The 15,783-nt window shown below is 41.3% G+C and overlaps 1 protein-coding gene across 1 annotated transcript in view; it reads left to right on the top strand.

The window, feature by feature from the left end:
• Positions 1 to 8,389, top strand: part of LOC117248591 (B-cadherin-like) — a 38,710-nt gene extending 30,321 nt beyond the window's left edge. The window contains exons 16-18 of the mRNA XM_078176285.1: positions 2,215 to 2,345; positions 6,111 to 6,254; positions 7,335 to 8,389. Of these exons, the coding sequence (XP_078032411.1) occupies positions 2,215 to 2,345; positions 6,111 to 6,254; positions 7,335 to 7,547 (488 nt within the window). The 3' untranslated portion in view covers positions 7,548 to 8,389. The remainder of the gene's footprint in view (positions 1 to 2,214; positions 2,346 to 6,110; positions 6,255 to 7,334) is intronic.
• Positions 8,390 to 15,783: the final 7,394 nt, after the last annotated feature.

Raw genomic sequence — 15,783 nt, 5'->3', positions numbered from 1 at the left:
AATGGCTAAAATCACACACAGGTGTATCACATCAGGTGCACATGATTAGAACATCGTTACTCAGCATTTTGAAGGAGGCTTGCCCTTTTAAACCTCAGACATTTAGTTTGGTGTGCTCCAGACTGCTGAAGTGACCGTGAACACCATGGTGAGATCAAAAGAGCTGTCTGAGGCCTTCAGAAAGAAGATTGTAGCAGCTTATGAGTCTGGTAAGGGATTCAAAAAGATCTCAAAAGAATATGAAATCAGCCATTCCACCGTCCGGAAAATAGTCTACAAGTGGAGGACATTCAAAACAACTGCCACCATGCCCAGGTCTGGCCGTCCAAGCAAGTTCGCCCCGAGAGCAGACCGCAAGATGCTAAAGGAAGTCTCCAAAAACCCTAAAGTATCATCATGGGACCTACAGCAGGCTCTTGCTACTGTTGATGTGAAAGTGCATGCCTCTACAATCAGAAAGAGACTGCACAGGTTTAACTTTCATGGGAGGTGTGCAAGGAGGAAACCTTTGCTCTCTAAGAGAAACATGAAGGCCAGACTGAAGTTTGCCAGAGTGAACATAGACAAAGACCAGGACTTCTGGAATAATGTTCTTTGGACAGATGAGTCTAAAATTGAATTATGTGGACGTCAGAAGAGAGGACATGTTTGGCGTAAACCCAATACAGCATTCCAGGAAAAGAACCTCATACCAACTGTGAAGCATGGAGGTGGAAGTGTCATGGTTTGGGGATGCTTTGCTGCAGCAGGACCTGGCCGGCTCACCATCATAGAATCCACCATGAATTCTATCGTCTATCAGACGGTGCTTGATGAACATGTGAGACCATCTGTAAAAAAATTAAAGCTGAAGTGGAACTGGACCCTGCAACATGACAATGACCCAAAACATACCAGTAAATTCACCAAGGACTGGCTGAAAACTAAGAAATGGAGAGTCCTGGAATGGCCAAGTCAAAGCCCAGATCTTAATCCCATTGAGATGCTGTGGGGTGACTTGAAACGGGCTGTACATGTAAGAAACCCCTCAAACATCTCACAGCTGAAAGAATTCTGCATTGAGGAGTGGGGCAAACTCTCCTCAGACCGATGTCGGAAACTGATAGACGGCTACAAGAAGCGTCTCACTGAAGTTATTTCAGCCAAAGGGGATAACACTAGCTATTAGGGAGTAGGGTGTCCTAACTTTTTCCTCAGTTAGAATATGCATTTTTATTGATATCTTTCATTTAATGAGTAAAACAAGGTTAACTTTTGTGGTTTACCTGCAATTAAATCACTTTCTTTCCCAGAGATAAAGAAAAACAAGATCAGACATCGATATGTGAACATTTGTTATTAAAGAACTGAATATTTAATGGGGTGTCCTAATTTTTTCACATGACTGTGTATGTATATATATATATATATATATATATATATATATATATATGTGTGTGTGTGTATATATGTATATATATATATATATGTGTGTGTGTATATATGTATATATATATATATATATATATATATATATATACACACACACACACACACACTATAATGCAGCCAGCCACCTCTGGGCAAGTTGAAATGTTGTGACTCCACTATAAGGAGCTGTCACATTGTCCATCTTTATGCACAGTCTATGAACCATGCAGTAAGCACTAGCATGGCAACCTCAAGTGATGACCGTTTTAAAAGATTAGGCTGTTGAAATATTGTATTTCTTGGGGACTATTTTCAGACGCAGGTTCTGGGTTGACATTGAGATTTAGGGGAGCTATGTAGAGCTCATTCTCCCTTCTTTTTACATCTTTTAAAATGAAAGGACCACTAAGCTCGGAGTAGAGCAGCTGCTCCTTCGCGTCAAAAGGGGTCAGTTGAGGTGGTTCGGGCAACTGATCAGGATGCGTCCTGGACACCTCTCATTAGAGGTGTTCCAGACACTGGTAGGAGGTCCTGGGGTAGACCCAGAACACGCTGGAAGGATTACATATCTCATCTGGCCTGGGAAAGCATCACTGGGGAGAGGGACGGGGGTGCTTTGCCCAGCCTGCTGCCCCTGCGACCCAGCCCCAGACAAGCGGGTGAAAATGGATGGACCAATAATGATTGTGATCATCTTTGCTGACAGGCTTACCCCTTTATTTTTTTGCTCTGTAGGATATGTTTGGACTTGTGGTGACTGAATCATGGGTGTGTTGTATTAAGCTTTGTTCTCTGTGTGTTCAGTGCTGGTGTTGCTGCTGCTGCTATTCGCAAGACGGAGAAGAGGAGAGAAGGAGGAGCCTCTACTGCAAGATGACGATGTCAGAGACAACATCTATTACTATGATGAAGAGGGAGGTGGGGAGGATGATCAGGTAAATTGAGAGAGATTTGGACTGTTTTTGTTATGATGAGGCTAAAGGAGTTGTCAGGGCTTAAAGTACTCCGGCGTGGCGCCAGATTTCCAGCTTGACGGACATTTCTAGTTTTTTTTTTTTTTTTTTTTAATGTGGCAACAACTTGGCATAAGTTAGCATTTAACGAATCATCTTCTGATTTTCAGGGAAGCACATGCGTAGTTCCACCAATAGTATAGTATTATCAAGCTCAGCTGGCCAATAAGAGCTCAGTGGGGAGGGTCTAAAAACAGCAAACACACACACACACACACACACACACACACACACACACACGGACAGGGTTTCAACACACACTACTTCCAAGCACATGTTGTAGTCAGTAACAGCCTGATATCCAAATGAGTGTGGGTGAATGTGCAACAGAAAAGGACAAGTGAACTGCATTTGAATGATTAGCTTGTGTTAGCTTGACCGCCAGCTATCGGACACTGAGAGAAAACAGCATGCCGTGCAGTGTATTTGGCGCTACCGATGCTTCATATCCAGGTCACTTCACACACTTGTGAGTAAACTAATATATATAAGAGGAGAGGAGAGGGCTCTGTCTTATCAATAAGCAATATACTATTTATGGTGTTATGTCATCGTGTCATTTCTGTCTCTACATGGTCACGTGTTAACAATTCTCCTCTGCTCTCTGTATTGTGCACGGCGGAGTTCCGCCACACACACAGGTGAGCACGCTAGAGTGTGGCTCGGGCCACATTTTCCTGACCAAACCTGACCCTTAGCCCGGCGCAGTTTGTCAGCTGACAAAGTTATTGTTACGGACAGTGTGTAAATAAGTGTGTAAATAACCATCAACAGACTGCTGTTATGCACAGACAAACACGCTGCTTGCACAGCAGCGCAGCACGGCACTGTTGGAGCGGGGCCAGTGTTGTGGTCAGGCGTTGTCACGTAAATAACAACTTCCAGCACTTGAATGGGTCATAAACAGCAGCATGTCAAGTGACTTTTTACTTTTATGTTCAATAAAATTGTATTTTCCTAAATCTTGAGACACTTCATATGTAAGCTACACAGACATTTCACCTGCTCATTACTGTGCACAAATATACTGTATGTACTTAGTCCTAAAGTGCCCTTCTGGTGCCAGTAGATACATAGAAACATGCCAGCAGGCTGTGCTTTGCAAGCATACAAAAAAGTTTCACGCATGTGAAATTTTTTTTTCATGCGTGTGCTTCACCTCTGCTGCTACAACTCCATCCTAGGGGAAACACTGCTGTGTGTGTTTTGTGCAACAGGTGGATGCGGTAGTCTACCGGTAGAGTAGAGAGAGAGAGCCAAGTAGTGTTGAAGTAGAGTAGAGCAGGGCAGAGAGATGGAAGCAAAATATATCAAACCTGGTGTTAATACAGCAGAACTGGAGAGAGGGGTGGAAAATAAATGGAGGTGGGCACGGCTCGAGGAGGGCGCAAAATTATGGACGGACCTCTTCTGAGGACGACTGACAAAGATTGCCGCTGTGCAAATTAGAGTGTGGCTACCCGGTCTGAGCCCGACGGGTCCCGACGGTACCCGACAGGTCGGGCCGGGCTCGGTCAAAAATGTATAAATTTTTATTCGGGCTCGGGTCGGATTCGGTCAGCTTTCAGTGAAAATGTAGTGTAAAAATAAATAAAATCCTATTGTGTGTCCTATTTAATGCTTGGGGAGTGTTATTTACGTGACAACACGTAACACTTTGCATGTCTGTCTGTCCTGGAAGAGGGATCCCTCCTCAGTTGCTCTTCCTGAGGTTTCTACCTTTTTTCCCCCCTGTTAAAGGGTTTTTTGGGGGGAGTTTTTCCTTATCCGCTGCGAGGGTCCTAAGGACAGAGGGATGTTGTATGCTGTAAAGCCCTGTGAGGCAAATTGTGATTTGTGATATTGGGCTTTATAAATAAAATTGATTGATTAATTGATTGATTGATTGAACACCTGAACACAACACACACACACACACACACACACATTGGCTGTTTCTGTTGTTCATCTCTGAAGCTCCAGAGACGATTCTGAGTGCTCTTGCAGTCAGAGGACTGTGTATGTAGCTGTGTGTGTGACTGGGTCAGCTGTCTGCGGCAGCGCCAGTAGTTCTGTAGCAGTTCGGTCAGTTCGTGGTTCTCCTGACGGGCCAGAGCACAGAACTGGGCTGCGCACACTTCAACACCCTCTAGCCAAGCTCGCAAACCTCCGCCGGGCTCCCACACACTCAGCTGCTCCAGTGAGAACGGCTATTATATTTTTAACTGCTGATGATACCGCGTAATGTGTGTTTTGTTTAAACAATCTACTAACACAATAGCACAAATCAATGCCTTTTTACGGTGTAACCGGGTTACATAGCCTGTAACCATAACAACTGTGTGACACAAACTCAGTGCTTTAGTAATTAGCCTAAATAATGTCGGGCTCGATTCAGTTTTGGACATAACAAAACAGAATGACTGTCGGGTTCAGACGGGTTCGGGTACTTTGCTCTTGGGCTCGGACGGGTTCGGACAGAAATATGCGGCCCGTGCCGCACTCTAGTGCAAATGTCGCAGCCCCCCCCCCCTTTAAGCCCTGACTTATGCATCAAACCATTACTTAAAATAATCAAGGCAATACATCAGTGTAAGGAAGAGAAAACATTGGCTGCATTTGCAGTCTGGAATTGATGCAGGCAGATGGGCCAGTCAGTCACAGTCGAGCAACACTGCTGGTCAGGCACCCTGAAGACTGATTTTTAGCAGTTAGACTGATTTCAAATCTTTGTAGATCATCAGTATCTCTGATCAAATGGTTGTTTAATGAAAGCTGCACCTCTGCTTACATCTCCTGGAGGAAAACCCAACGGAAGCAGAGTCAGTGCATTAGTGATTAGGGTCGGATGATATTTCAGTATGATCCTCTGTCGTGGTAAAACACCAGAATTTAATAATAAATCCATAATTTCAAGCTAATTGTAACACACTAAGAGTTTTGTAATGCAAAGTGGACAGTTGTCTAAGAAGTATTCAAGAATCCTTTAAAAGCAGCAACACCACGCTACAAATTCCTGTTGCAGACAAAAACCCTCTGTCAGAGTGTCAGTATTTATTTTATTATCATTTTATTTGACTGGATTATTAACATTGTAAGCTGCATGTTGGCAGAATTTCAGTGTTTTAGGTAGTTGAGGTGGAGCCAATTTTAATGTAAAATACTAATCTTCAAAATGAATACACTATCAGATAAATACAGTGGTGGGAAAAGTACAGTATTTCACACTGAAATGTAGTGGTGTAGCGATATGAAGTAGCATAAATGGAAAAACTCATGTAAGGTGTACATAAGTACAGTACTGAATAAATGTAATCATCAGTGGGACACAGCTCATTGCATCAGAGATCAACTATATCATTCTGTATGTGATTTTGCATTGATTTGCCTCATATATAGCTGTCACAAAGATATCCTTATATTATCCTGATATTGATTCAAACTATATTGCCCACCACTACTAGTGATGGTATACAATTATCCATGTAGGCCTGATAAAATGTCTGCATAAAGGATTATGGATTACAGTTTTGATGTGTGTGTCTTTGTGTGTAGATTAGCAGCAGGAGACAAAAGTATGTTTCATATAAAAACATCACTACCAGAAACATGGATTACATTTATTATATAAATGCAGAAAGAGATGTTTGAGTTGAAATGAAAGATGCAGTATCTCATGTGTAAACCCCTACATGTGTTCGCCACCAGGACTATGATCTGAGTGTTCTCCACCGTGGTCTGGACAACCGGCCTGAGGTGTTAAGAAACGACATGATCCCAAACTTCATGCCGGCTCCTCAGTACCGACCTCGCCCCGCCAACCCAGAGGAAATTGGCAACTTCATTGATGATGTGAGTCAAAGATCTGAGAGCTTATTCCAACACAATAAAATCTAACGTGGTTAAAATATGTAATTTGTCACTGCTGTTATAAATGAGTGTGTTTCTGAGGAGGTTCAGTAAATATTTGTTTGAAATCACAGACAATCCCATGTGGCCAAACTCCAAAATCTGCTCCAGAGCATTTTCAAAATTGTCCCAGTGAGAGTCTCCAGCCCCCTTTATCAGAGCAAAAGTACAGTGTCTCCTTATGTTATAGACTGTGGGTCAACACAAGATTTAAAATTATTGAATTCAGATAATGAGGCTTCTTTTGGTGCAGTTTGTTTATGGCCATATTTATTTGTCATCACATGATTATGCCTCTGCAACAGTGTTAGCCATGGCCAGAGGCATTATGTTTTTGGGTTGTATGTCCATACATACATCTGTCCATCCCATTCTTGTGAATGCAATCATCTCAAGAACGTCTTGAAGTAATTTCTTCTAATTTGGCACAAATATCCACTTTGACTCAAAGATGAACTGACTAAATTTTGACTGTTAAGGTCACTGTGACCTTGTGTCCGTCTAATTCTTGTGAACACGATATTTAAGCCTTGAGGGAATTTTCTCAACTTTGACACAAACGTCTACTTGGACTCAAGAGTGAACTGATTAGAATTTGGTGGTCAGAGTCATAATATTAAATATTCAAAAGGTCAAAGGTCAACTTCGCTGTGTTTACTGTGTTCTCTTCACATCACATCATAATGTTCTTTTCAACACTTATCTGGCTATGGCACAGCGTCATAAATCAGGAACAATGGAGGAGACATTTGGTCAGATATTGAATCGGTAACACTTATCCTGAACTGTGCAGATTGTATAGATTTTCTGTGTTGTCGGGGGGGGGGGGAGATGTGTGTGAAGCATCCGTGTTTTCACAGACACGATTGTAAACTGTAACTGCAGCTTGACTTGTTTGGAAAGTAAACAACCACAAAGCAGTAATTCAGGTTGTCAAATATGGTTTGATACTGATTTGATTAGGCTTTATATAAAAACTGAAGGTCTGTAAAATGAGAACATAATCCTCTGCTCCTCTCTCAGAACCTGAAGGCAGCCGACAACGACCCAACAGCACCCCCCTATGACTCCCTGTTGGTATTTGACTATGAAGGAGGTGGCTCTGATGCAGGAAGCCTCTCCTCTTTGAACTCATCGAGCAGCGGAGACCAGGACTATGACTGCCTCAATGAGTGGGGACCCCGCTTCAAGAAACTAGCTGACATGTACGGAGGAGGTGAAGATGACATGCTGTAAATGTACCAAAGAATGAATAGTATGGATGGGTGGCTGCACATATCGTCATGTGAATGTTAGATCAATGTTAAGCATGAACTGATAAATGACTGCATCCCAGGGAAAATATAGCACAGCCAGAAAAACATCTGTGGGTCTACTGATGATTTATTTTTTTGTTTGTTTGTTTTTATGAGCATGGGGACTGTGATTTAGTCAGTGCAGTGCTATAAGCAGTTAATGGCCACTGCGCAGAAGCCAGAGGATGAGTTTGTTTTTTTTATACACGAGTTCCCCATTTTGAATAAATAAACTCTATGTCTGCTTGTTTTTTAGATCCTTGTTTAGTTCTAGGCTAAAAACTAACTATGCCTTTAGTTTTTCTGTTCATTGAGTTGTGGAGCCACATCATCAGTTTCAGTTCTGATTTATAGATTTTTTGCAGATATATCAGCCTAGAGTAAAGCTTGCTGGGTGACACTGAATATGTACACAGATGTTTGCAGTTGTATCAGTAACATTTGTGCAATTTTGGCAATGTATGGTACTTCATAGTTTTCAGTTTTTTGTTTAATTATTTTTTGTGGAGTTTGTCCTACTGCTTCAGTTAAAGTTCACTGTTTTGTATTTCCATTTGAGTAATGAAATTACAAATGATCAAGGGAAAAATCCAGGTAGCCAGCCAAAGCCACATCACCCTCTGAGGGCATGGTCAATGAGTTATCAATAAGTCAGTTGACATCTTTATCACATTGCAATGTCAAAACACGTTTTGCAGTTACCTCCAATGTTTCTTTATTACAAATGCTTTGTTAATTTTGATTTTTTTTTTTTATACATAAAGTTTTCTTAATACAATAATAGATTTGTGACTGGTCATATTTCACCAATTGAAATTAGTCTTTCACTAAAAAACAGGCATCTAAAATTTGTATGGAACAGCAAAGCAGCAGTCCTGATGAAAGTAGTGCAGTCAAGTTTTTCAGTACTCACATGAAACTAGAAAATGCATTTCCTGCAGAAAACGAATGCTGAGTTCAATGGAATTCAAAAATAGTGCTGAAAATGCAGAAATCTAAAATGTATTGTCTGAAAGATATGTAAATCTGGCAGAAATGGAAGCTAAACTGCATCACCTCAAAGCTGAACTGTAATACTGTCAAAGGGGAAGAAATACTTTGAACGTAAAAAGACATAAAACACTGAAAACAGTTAAATACAAGCAAAGATGTCCTTAAAGAGCATAATGTTTTGACATTTGAATAGTTCATATTACCAATTGAAGGCTTTTATTTTTAAAATTTCGCTCTGTCGAGGACCTCCCGTAAACTTATGTAACCATCTTGGGGCATTTATTTTGAAAATTCAGCCTTGTCCTCATCATCTGACAACAATAAAGCATACATATGCAGATTATCTGTACATTACACTACATTAGGGGTCACTTGATGCTGTGTAAAATTTAAATGTGAGGACAAAAGCCAGTGTTCAAAGAAATGGCTGACCGCACACAAATGCGATAACTTCAGATGGCTTTGAGCAACAAACTAATATCTAATCAGAATTTTGATTCTGACATACAACAAACCCTGCTAATTAATTTGATATGGACTGAATCAATGAGGATATACAACTGCATGTCTGGCTCTAAAAAGAGGGAGGAGACAGAGAGAAACTGTGTTGTGTTGAAGATGTGTTGCAGTTTTCTCCTTTGCTGATGGTAGCTTGGGGAGGGGCACAAAGTGCGCCATCCCGCTGAACTGGTCCACCATGGTCAATAACTGTGTTACCATTTTCAAAAAGCAGAATCTAAGGCACTCAGAGCATGTAACTGTGTTACCATCTGATGGTGGAAAGCAATAAGTGATATGGGCTCTGTCAGCTGCTGTAGTCCACTGGAATGGCACAGTTGAAGATGTCAGCACAGTAAGAGGAGCGATCACAGTGCTGCAGCTGCGTATAAATCTCTGATAAAAGTTGGCGATAGGGGTGGATGATATAAATAATATCACAATATTTCAGGGTATTTTTGCGATAATATTCTTGACAATATGACAAATTAGTACTATATGTGTGTGTGTGTGTGTGTATTATCATTATCATTATTATTAATTTAAGAAAACAGTATTGTGACAAATAAGTGATATAGTTTAACATGTTAACCTAACAGTTTACTGAACAAAAATGGTTTCTCAACAGTAACTCAGAGTGTAGTCTGAGTGGGTGGAAGTTTGCTGCAGAGATCAGCCTCTCATTGGGTCCCGCCCTACCACTTCTGGTTGTGTAGCAGTTTTCAACCGTTTTCAGCCCGTCCTTTACTAACTTTTGCGGTGTTTGATCTTGCGGGGATGTAGCCATTTTTCTGCCATGGTTTGCGTCCTGTAGGTGATATTTTTGTGGGTGTGTTACACCAAAACCTGTTTCCCCCCGGCAATATTTTTGCAAGCGCACCGTTGCTGTGGCACCGCCCAGAACGATTGTGATTGGTTGAAAGAAATACAAGCAGCCGGGGCGTTTTTTTTCCTCCAATCTCACAGTGAGTCGGCCCAGCCAGACCTTTCTTTTCTTGAGAAAGGTCTGGTGAGCGAGACTACTCAGAGTGAGATTCAGATTCTGTATTCAATATTAATAGTACAACAAAATAAAATCTACCACTAATTACACATTTAAACAGCTCCCAAATATAGACCCACTTGGCCAATCCATTCTACATTGGTGTGGGGTGTCTGGGTCCAGTAATGTGAAAGCTATTGAGAAAATAGAGTTTTTCCATAGAAAACCAATGGAGTTTGTTTAAAACATTCCTATAAAATAGAAAGAGTATGAAACACATTTATAAAGAGGTGTGCCTTATTAGGCCCATTTGACCAAACCACTCTGCATTGGTGTGGGGTGTCTGGGTCCAGTAATGTGAAAGCTACTGAAGAAAATAGGCTTTTCCCATAGAAAACCAATGGAGTTTGTTTAAAAAAATTGTATAAAATAGAAAGAGCATGAAACCCATTTATTAAGAGGTGTGCCTTATTAGGCCCACTTGGCCAAACCATTCTACATTGGTGTGGGGTGTCTGGGTCCAGTGATGTGAACGCTATTGAAGAAAATAGACTTTTTTTTGCCCTATTAGCCCTACTCTATGTTGCTCATTGTTTTCTGCCTATGAGAGGGAGGTGGAAGTCACTGTTGAACCCAAAATGAATATCCGAATATCCAACGTCAAACTAACTTCACCATGGTGGAGCCACTGTTCCCTCTGAACGGAGGGAAACATGCGGTAACTTGCTGAAGAGTCTGCGAAATCCAGAGCTGTTCATAAAACATTCAGGACGCCTAACGCCCCCACAGTTTATTCCACACTACTGAAGCTGCTCCTCTTTTTGAAACCACCGCGGAGTTGCTAATTTTGCTTTCGGCCATGCTTGTTGTTGCCGTGGGTAACAGTATGACTTCATATGTCAACAAGTACAAATATCGCGAATATCACGATATGAATTTTTCATGTGATATTAAAAAAAATACCGGTATTATTGTGAAGGAGATAATTTGGCAAACCCCTGGTTGACGAAGCTCAGGGAAGCATTGAAACTGCTTGCAGGAGACAGGAAAGGGCGACATGGCTGCTGACACCCTCTCAGTGTCCATCTGCATGCTTCCTTGAGCAGCAATGTAACCAATGAAGGAAACTGACTAGGCGTGGACCTTACACCTCTCGGGCTGTAACGAAGAGAGAGCTCTCCAGGAGGTGCTGCAGGATGTTCTTGTCTGTCAAGGCGAGCACTCCTGCCCACTGAAAGTATTTTGGGTGGCAGTGAGTCCAGACTGATTCAGAGAGAAACAGAATGATCGAATTGATCATTTTGTCGATAGCGCCGTAGGCTCGCTGCGAACAACACTCGACTCTGTAGCTCCTCTTAAAAAGAAGTTAACAAAGCAAAGAAAGTTCGCTCCTTGGTATAACTCTCAAACCCGTAAGTTAAAACAAATATTGCGAAAGTTTGAAAGGAATTGGCGATTAACCAAAGTGGAAGAATCTCGTTTAATCTGGGCAGACAGTCTCAAAACTTATAAGACGGGCCTCCGCAATGCCAGAGCAAACTATTACTCAGCTTTAAAAGAAGAAAACAAGAATAACCCCAGGTTTCTTTTCAGCACTGTAGCCAGGCTGACTGAGAGTCAAAGCTCTATTGAGCCTTGTATTCCTTTAGCCCTTAGCAGTAATGATTTTATGAGCTTTTTTAATGACAAAATTCTAACTATTAGAGGCAAAATTCATGACCTCCTGTCCTTAGATAGTAGGCCTACCTATCTCACCTCAAACACAGTTGTAAGACCTAATATATATTTAGATTGCTTCTCCCCAATTTCTCTTCAAGAATTGACCGCAGTGATTTCTTCATCTAAATCATCAACGTGTCTCTTAGACCCCATCCCAACTAGGCTACTTAAGGAGGTCTTTCCTTTAGTTAACATTCATATATTAGATATGATCAATATATCCTTATTAACAGGCTATGTATGTCTTTTAAGGTAGCTGTAATTAAACCTCTACTAAAAAAGCCCACCCTGGATCCAGAGGTGTTAGCCAACTATAGACCAATATCTAATCTTCTCTTTATGTCAAAGATCCTTGAGAAAGTAGTCGCAGACCAGCTGTGTGATTTTCTCCATGATAATAATTTATTTGAGGAATTACAGTCAGGATTTAGAGTGCATCATAGTACTGAGACAGCACTAGTTAAAATTACAAATGACCTTCTGATTGCTTCAGACAAAGGACTCGTCTCTGTACTTTTATTAGATCTTAGTGCGGCGTTTGACACTATTGACCATCAAATTCTGCTACAGAGACTGGAACACTTAATTGGCCTAAAAGGTTCTGCACTAAGCTGGTTTAAATCTTATTTATATGATCGTTTTCAGTTTGTTGACGTTCATAATGAATCATCCTTACGTACCTTTATGCAACATTATTAGAAATCACTCTATAAATTTCCATTGTTATGCGGATGATACACAGTTGTATTTATCGATGAAGCCAGAAGAAAGTAATCAATTAACTAAACTCCATAACTGCCTTAAAGACATAAAAACCTGGATGAGCACCAATTTCCTGATGTTAAATTCAGACAAAACTAAAATTATTGTTCTTGGCCCCAAACAACTCAGAGACTCTTTATCTGATGACATAGTTTCTCTAGATGGCATTGCTCTGGCCTCTAGCACTACCGTAAGAAACCTCGGAGTAACATTTGATCAAGATTTGTCTTTTAATTCTCATTTAAAACAAACCTCACGGACTGCATTTTTTCTTCTGTGTAATATTGCGAAAATTAGGCCTATCCTGACCTGAAAAGATGCAGAAAAATTGGTCCTCGCTTTTGTTACCTCAAGGCTGGATTACTGTAACTCTCTATTATCAGGTTGCTCTAGTAAGTCCTTAAAAACTCTCCAGCTAATTCAGAATGCAGCAGCACATGTACTAACAGGAACTAAGAAACGACATCATATTTCTCCTGGTTTAGCTTCTCTGCACTGGCTCCCTGTAAAATCCAGAATTGAATTTAAAATCCTACTGTTAACTTATAAAGCTCTAAATGGTCAAGCTCCGTCATATCTTAGAGAGCTCATAGTGCCTTATAATCCCACCAGAACACTGTGCTCTGAGAACGCAGGGTTACTCGTGGTCCCTAAAGTCTCCAAAAGTAGATCAGGAGCCAGAGCCTTCAGCTATCAGGCTCTTCTCCTGTGGAATCATCTTCCTGTTACAGTCCGGGAGGCAGACACTGTCTCCACATTTAAGACTACACTTAAGACTTTCCTCTTTGATAAACTTTATAGTTAGGGCCGGCTCAGGCTTGCCCTGTACCAGCCCCTAGTTAGGCTTACTTAGGCCTAGTCTGCTGGAGGACCCCCCTATAATACACTGGGCACCTTTCTCCTTCTCTCTCTCTCTCTCTCTCTCTCTCTCTCTCTCTCCTATCCTATTACTGCATCTTGCTAACTCGGCCATTCTGGATGTCACTAACTCGGCTTCTTCTCCGGAGCCTTTGTGCTTCACTGTCTCTCAGGTTAACTCATCACAGCGGTGCCTGGATAGCGTGACGTGTGTGATTGTGCTGCTGCCGTGGTCCTGCCAGATGTCTCCTGCTGCTGCTGCTGCTGCCATCATTAGTCATACTTCTACTGTTATTATACACATATGATTATTATCACACATGTATACTGCCAGATACTAATATATACTTTCAACATATTGTACCACAGTAGCCAGAACTATAACAATAATATTATTACTTTCATTAATGTTGTTGTAAGCTACTGTCATTACCGTCTGTCCTGCATCTCTCTCTCTCTCTCTCTCTGTCTCTGTCTCTGTCTCTGTCTCATTGTGTCATACGGATTACTGTTAATTTATTATGCTGATCTGTTCTGTACGACATCTATTGCACGTCTGTCCGTCCTGGAAGAGGGATCCCTCCTCAGTTGCTCTTCCTGAGGTTTCTACCGTTTTTTTTCCCCCCGTTAAAGGGTTTTTTGGGGGGAGTTTTTCCTTATCCGCTGTGAGGGTCCAAAGGACAGAGGGATGTTGTGTGCTGTAAAGCCCTGTGAGGCAAATTGTGATTTGTGATATTGGGCTTTATAAATAAAATTGATTGATTGATTGATTGAATGTTGAGCTCACATCATCAGGATGGTTTTACCAGGCTAACAGATAGCCTGAATGACAGAGAGGCTTGTTATTAGTTGTTGCATGGTAGATCCTGAGAAGCCTGGACCTGTGTTTATGAATTCCCATGCACACTCATCCATGACAAAGTTACCATGTGTGCATGTGTGTGTGTGTGTGTGTGTGTGTGTGTGTACGAAGGAAAGTGAAAATGTATACGAGAGTGTTTTATCACAAGAAAATACAAGTGTAAATACAGCCAGGACACGTTTAGGAGGTGGTCAGGGATGCACTATGACCATATTGAGAAGTGTAAATGCAGTCAGCTGGTACTGAAGCTGCAGAGTACACAGTGGTCCCTCTGTCATCTGATGCTAACACTACTCCCTAATTCCAAAAAATTATTACCATAACAGTTGTTGATGGGAGGGAGTTGTTTGAACCCAGGGTGGGAGAGCCCCTCTGTGCAGAGTTTGCATACTCTACCCGTGTCCCCCCATCCAGGTACTACAGCTTCCTCCCAGAGCCCAAAGACATGCAGGTTAATTGTTGACTCTAAATTGGCCGTAGGTGTGAATGTGAGTGTGAATGGTTGTCTGTTTCTATGTGTCATCCCTTTGATAGTCTGGTGACCTGTCCAGGGTGTATGTGCCTCTTGCCTAGTGTCAGTTGAGATAGGCTGCAGCCCCCTCACAACCCGTAACAGGATAGGTGGTTACAGAAAATTAATGAATAAATGAAATCATATCAAGATCCAAGCTGAATATGAGATACATTTTAATGCAAGATGTAAAGGAGGCCGGTGTTTTTGACTGGAGAGAGAGATGTGTCCAAACCTCCACTCTTTGATTTAAGATTTAAGACTTACACTAGCAACACTTAAGGTCTTACCTCTGGAAGAATTCCGAGTTGCTCCTAGTTCTGCTGGATATCTGAGCATCGCCAAAGACTGGAACTCTGCCATTCACAACAGTCTGGTCCACTACAATCATGAAGTGTCTAGCTGTCAGGGGGGAACTCCCTGTTAAACTCCCCATTGAGACTGCCAAAAGACCACAATGAGGAATGTCTGTGAAAAAAAAGAAATTTGCCATTACTTGGCTTACATATAACAATACAAAATTCACTGATTTGAATGTCAATATGTTAAAGATAAACTAACTTACTATACTATACTGTTAAATATACTGAATATAAAAATACTAACTTTTCAGATGTTTACTAGAATCCTTAGCAAGCCCCTGAACTAATACAGCAGTATCAACCTGTTCATGGCTGAAAAAAATTATTTTCCTAAAAAGAGGGCTGGGGATTCAAATTGATAACCACATACAACAATGCATGGTGTCCTTGGAAGTTGGTCAACTTCAGATGACACATTTCACCAGCCAGTTAGAACAGCCTATCTGGTCTTCACTGAAATGGGAGGGAGAGAGAGAGAGAGAGAGAGAGAGAGAGAGAGAGAGATGTTGCTTGGGAACCAAGAAGAGAGTCAAGTTTTACAAGAGCTCCTTGATTATTTGATCTGTTTGTTGTTTAAAACAAAGTGAAATGCCTATTTTTTAAACTTATATGCTGTAAGAAGAAAGGAGA

The sequence above is a fragment of the Epinephelus lanceolatus genome, chromosome 17 (genome assembly GCF_041903045.1).
Source record: "Epinephelus lanceolatus isolate andai-2023 chromosome 17, ASM4190304v1, whole genome shotgun sequence".
In the NCBI taxonomy this organism is placed as follows: Eukaryota; Metazoa; Chordata; class Actinopteri; order Perciformes; family Serranidae; genus Epinephelus; species Epinephelus lanceolatus.
The sequence above is the reverse complement of the archived record's forward strand: the minus strand, read 5'-3'. Positions and strand labels throughout refer to the sequence as shown.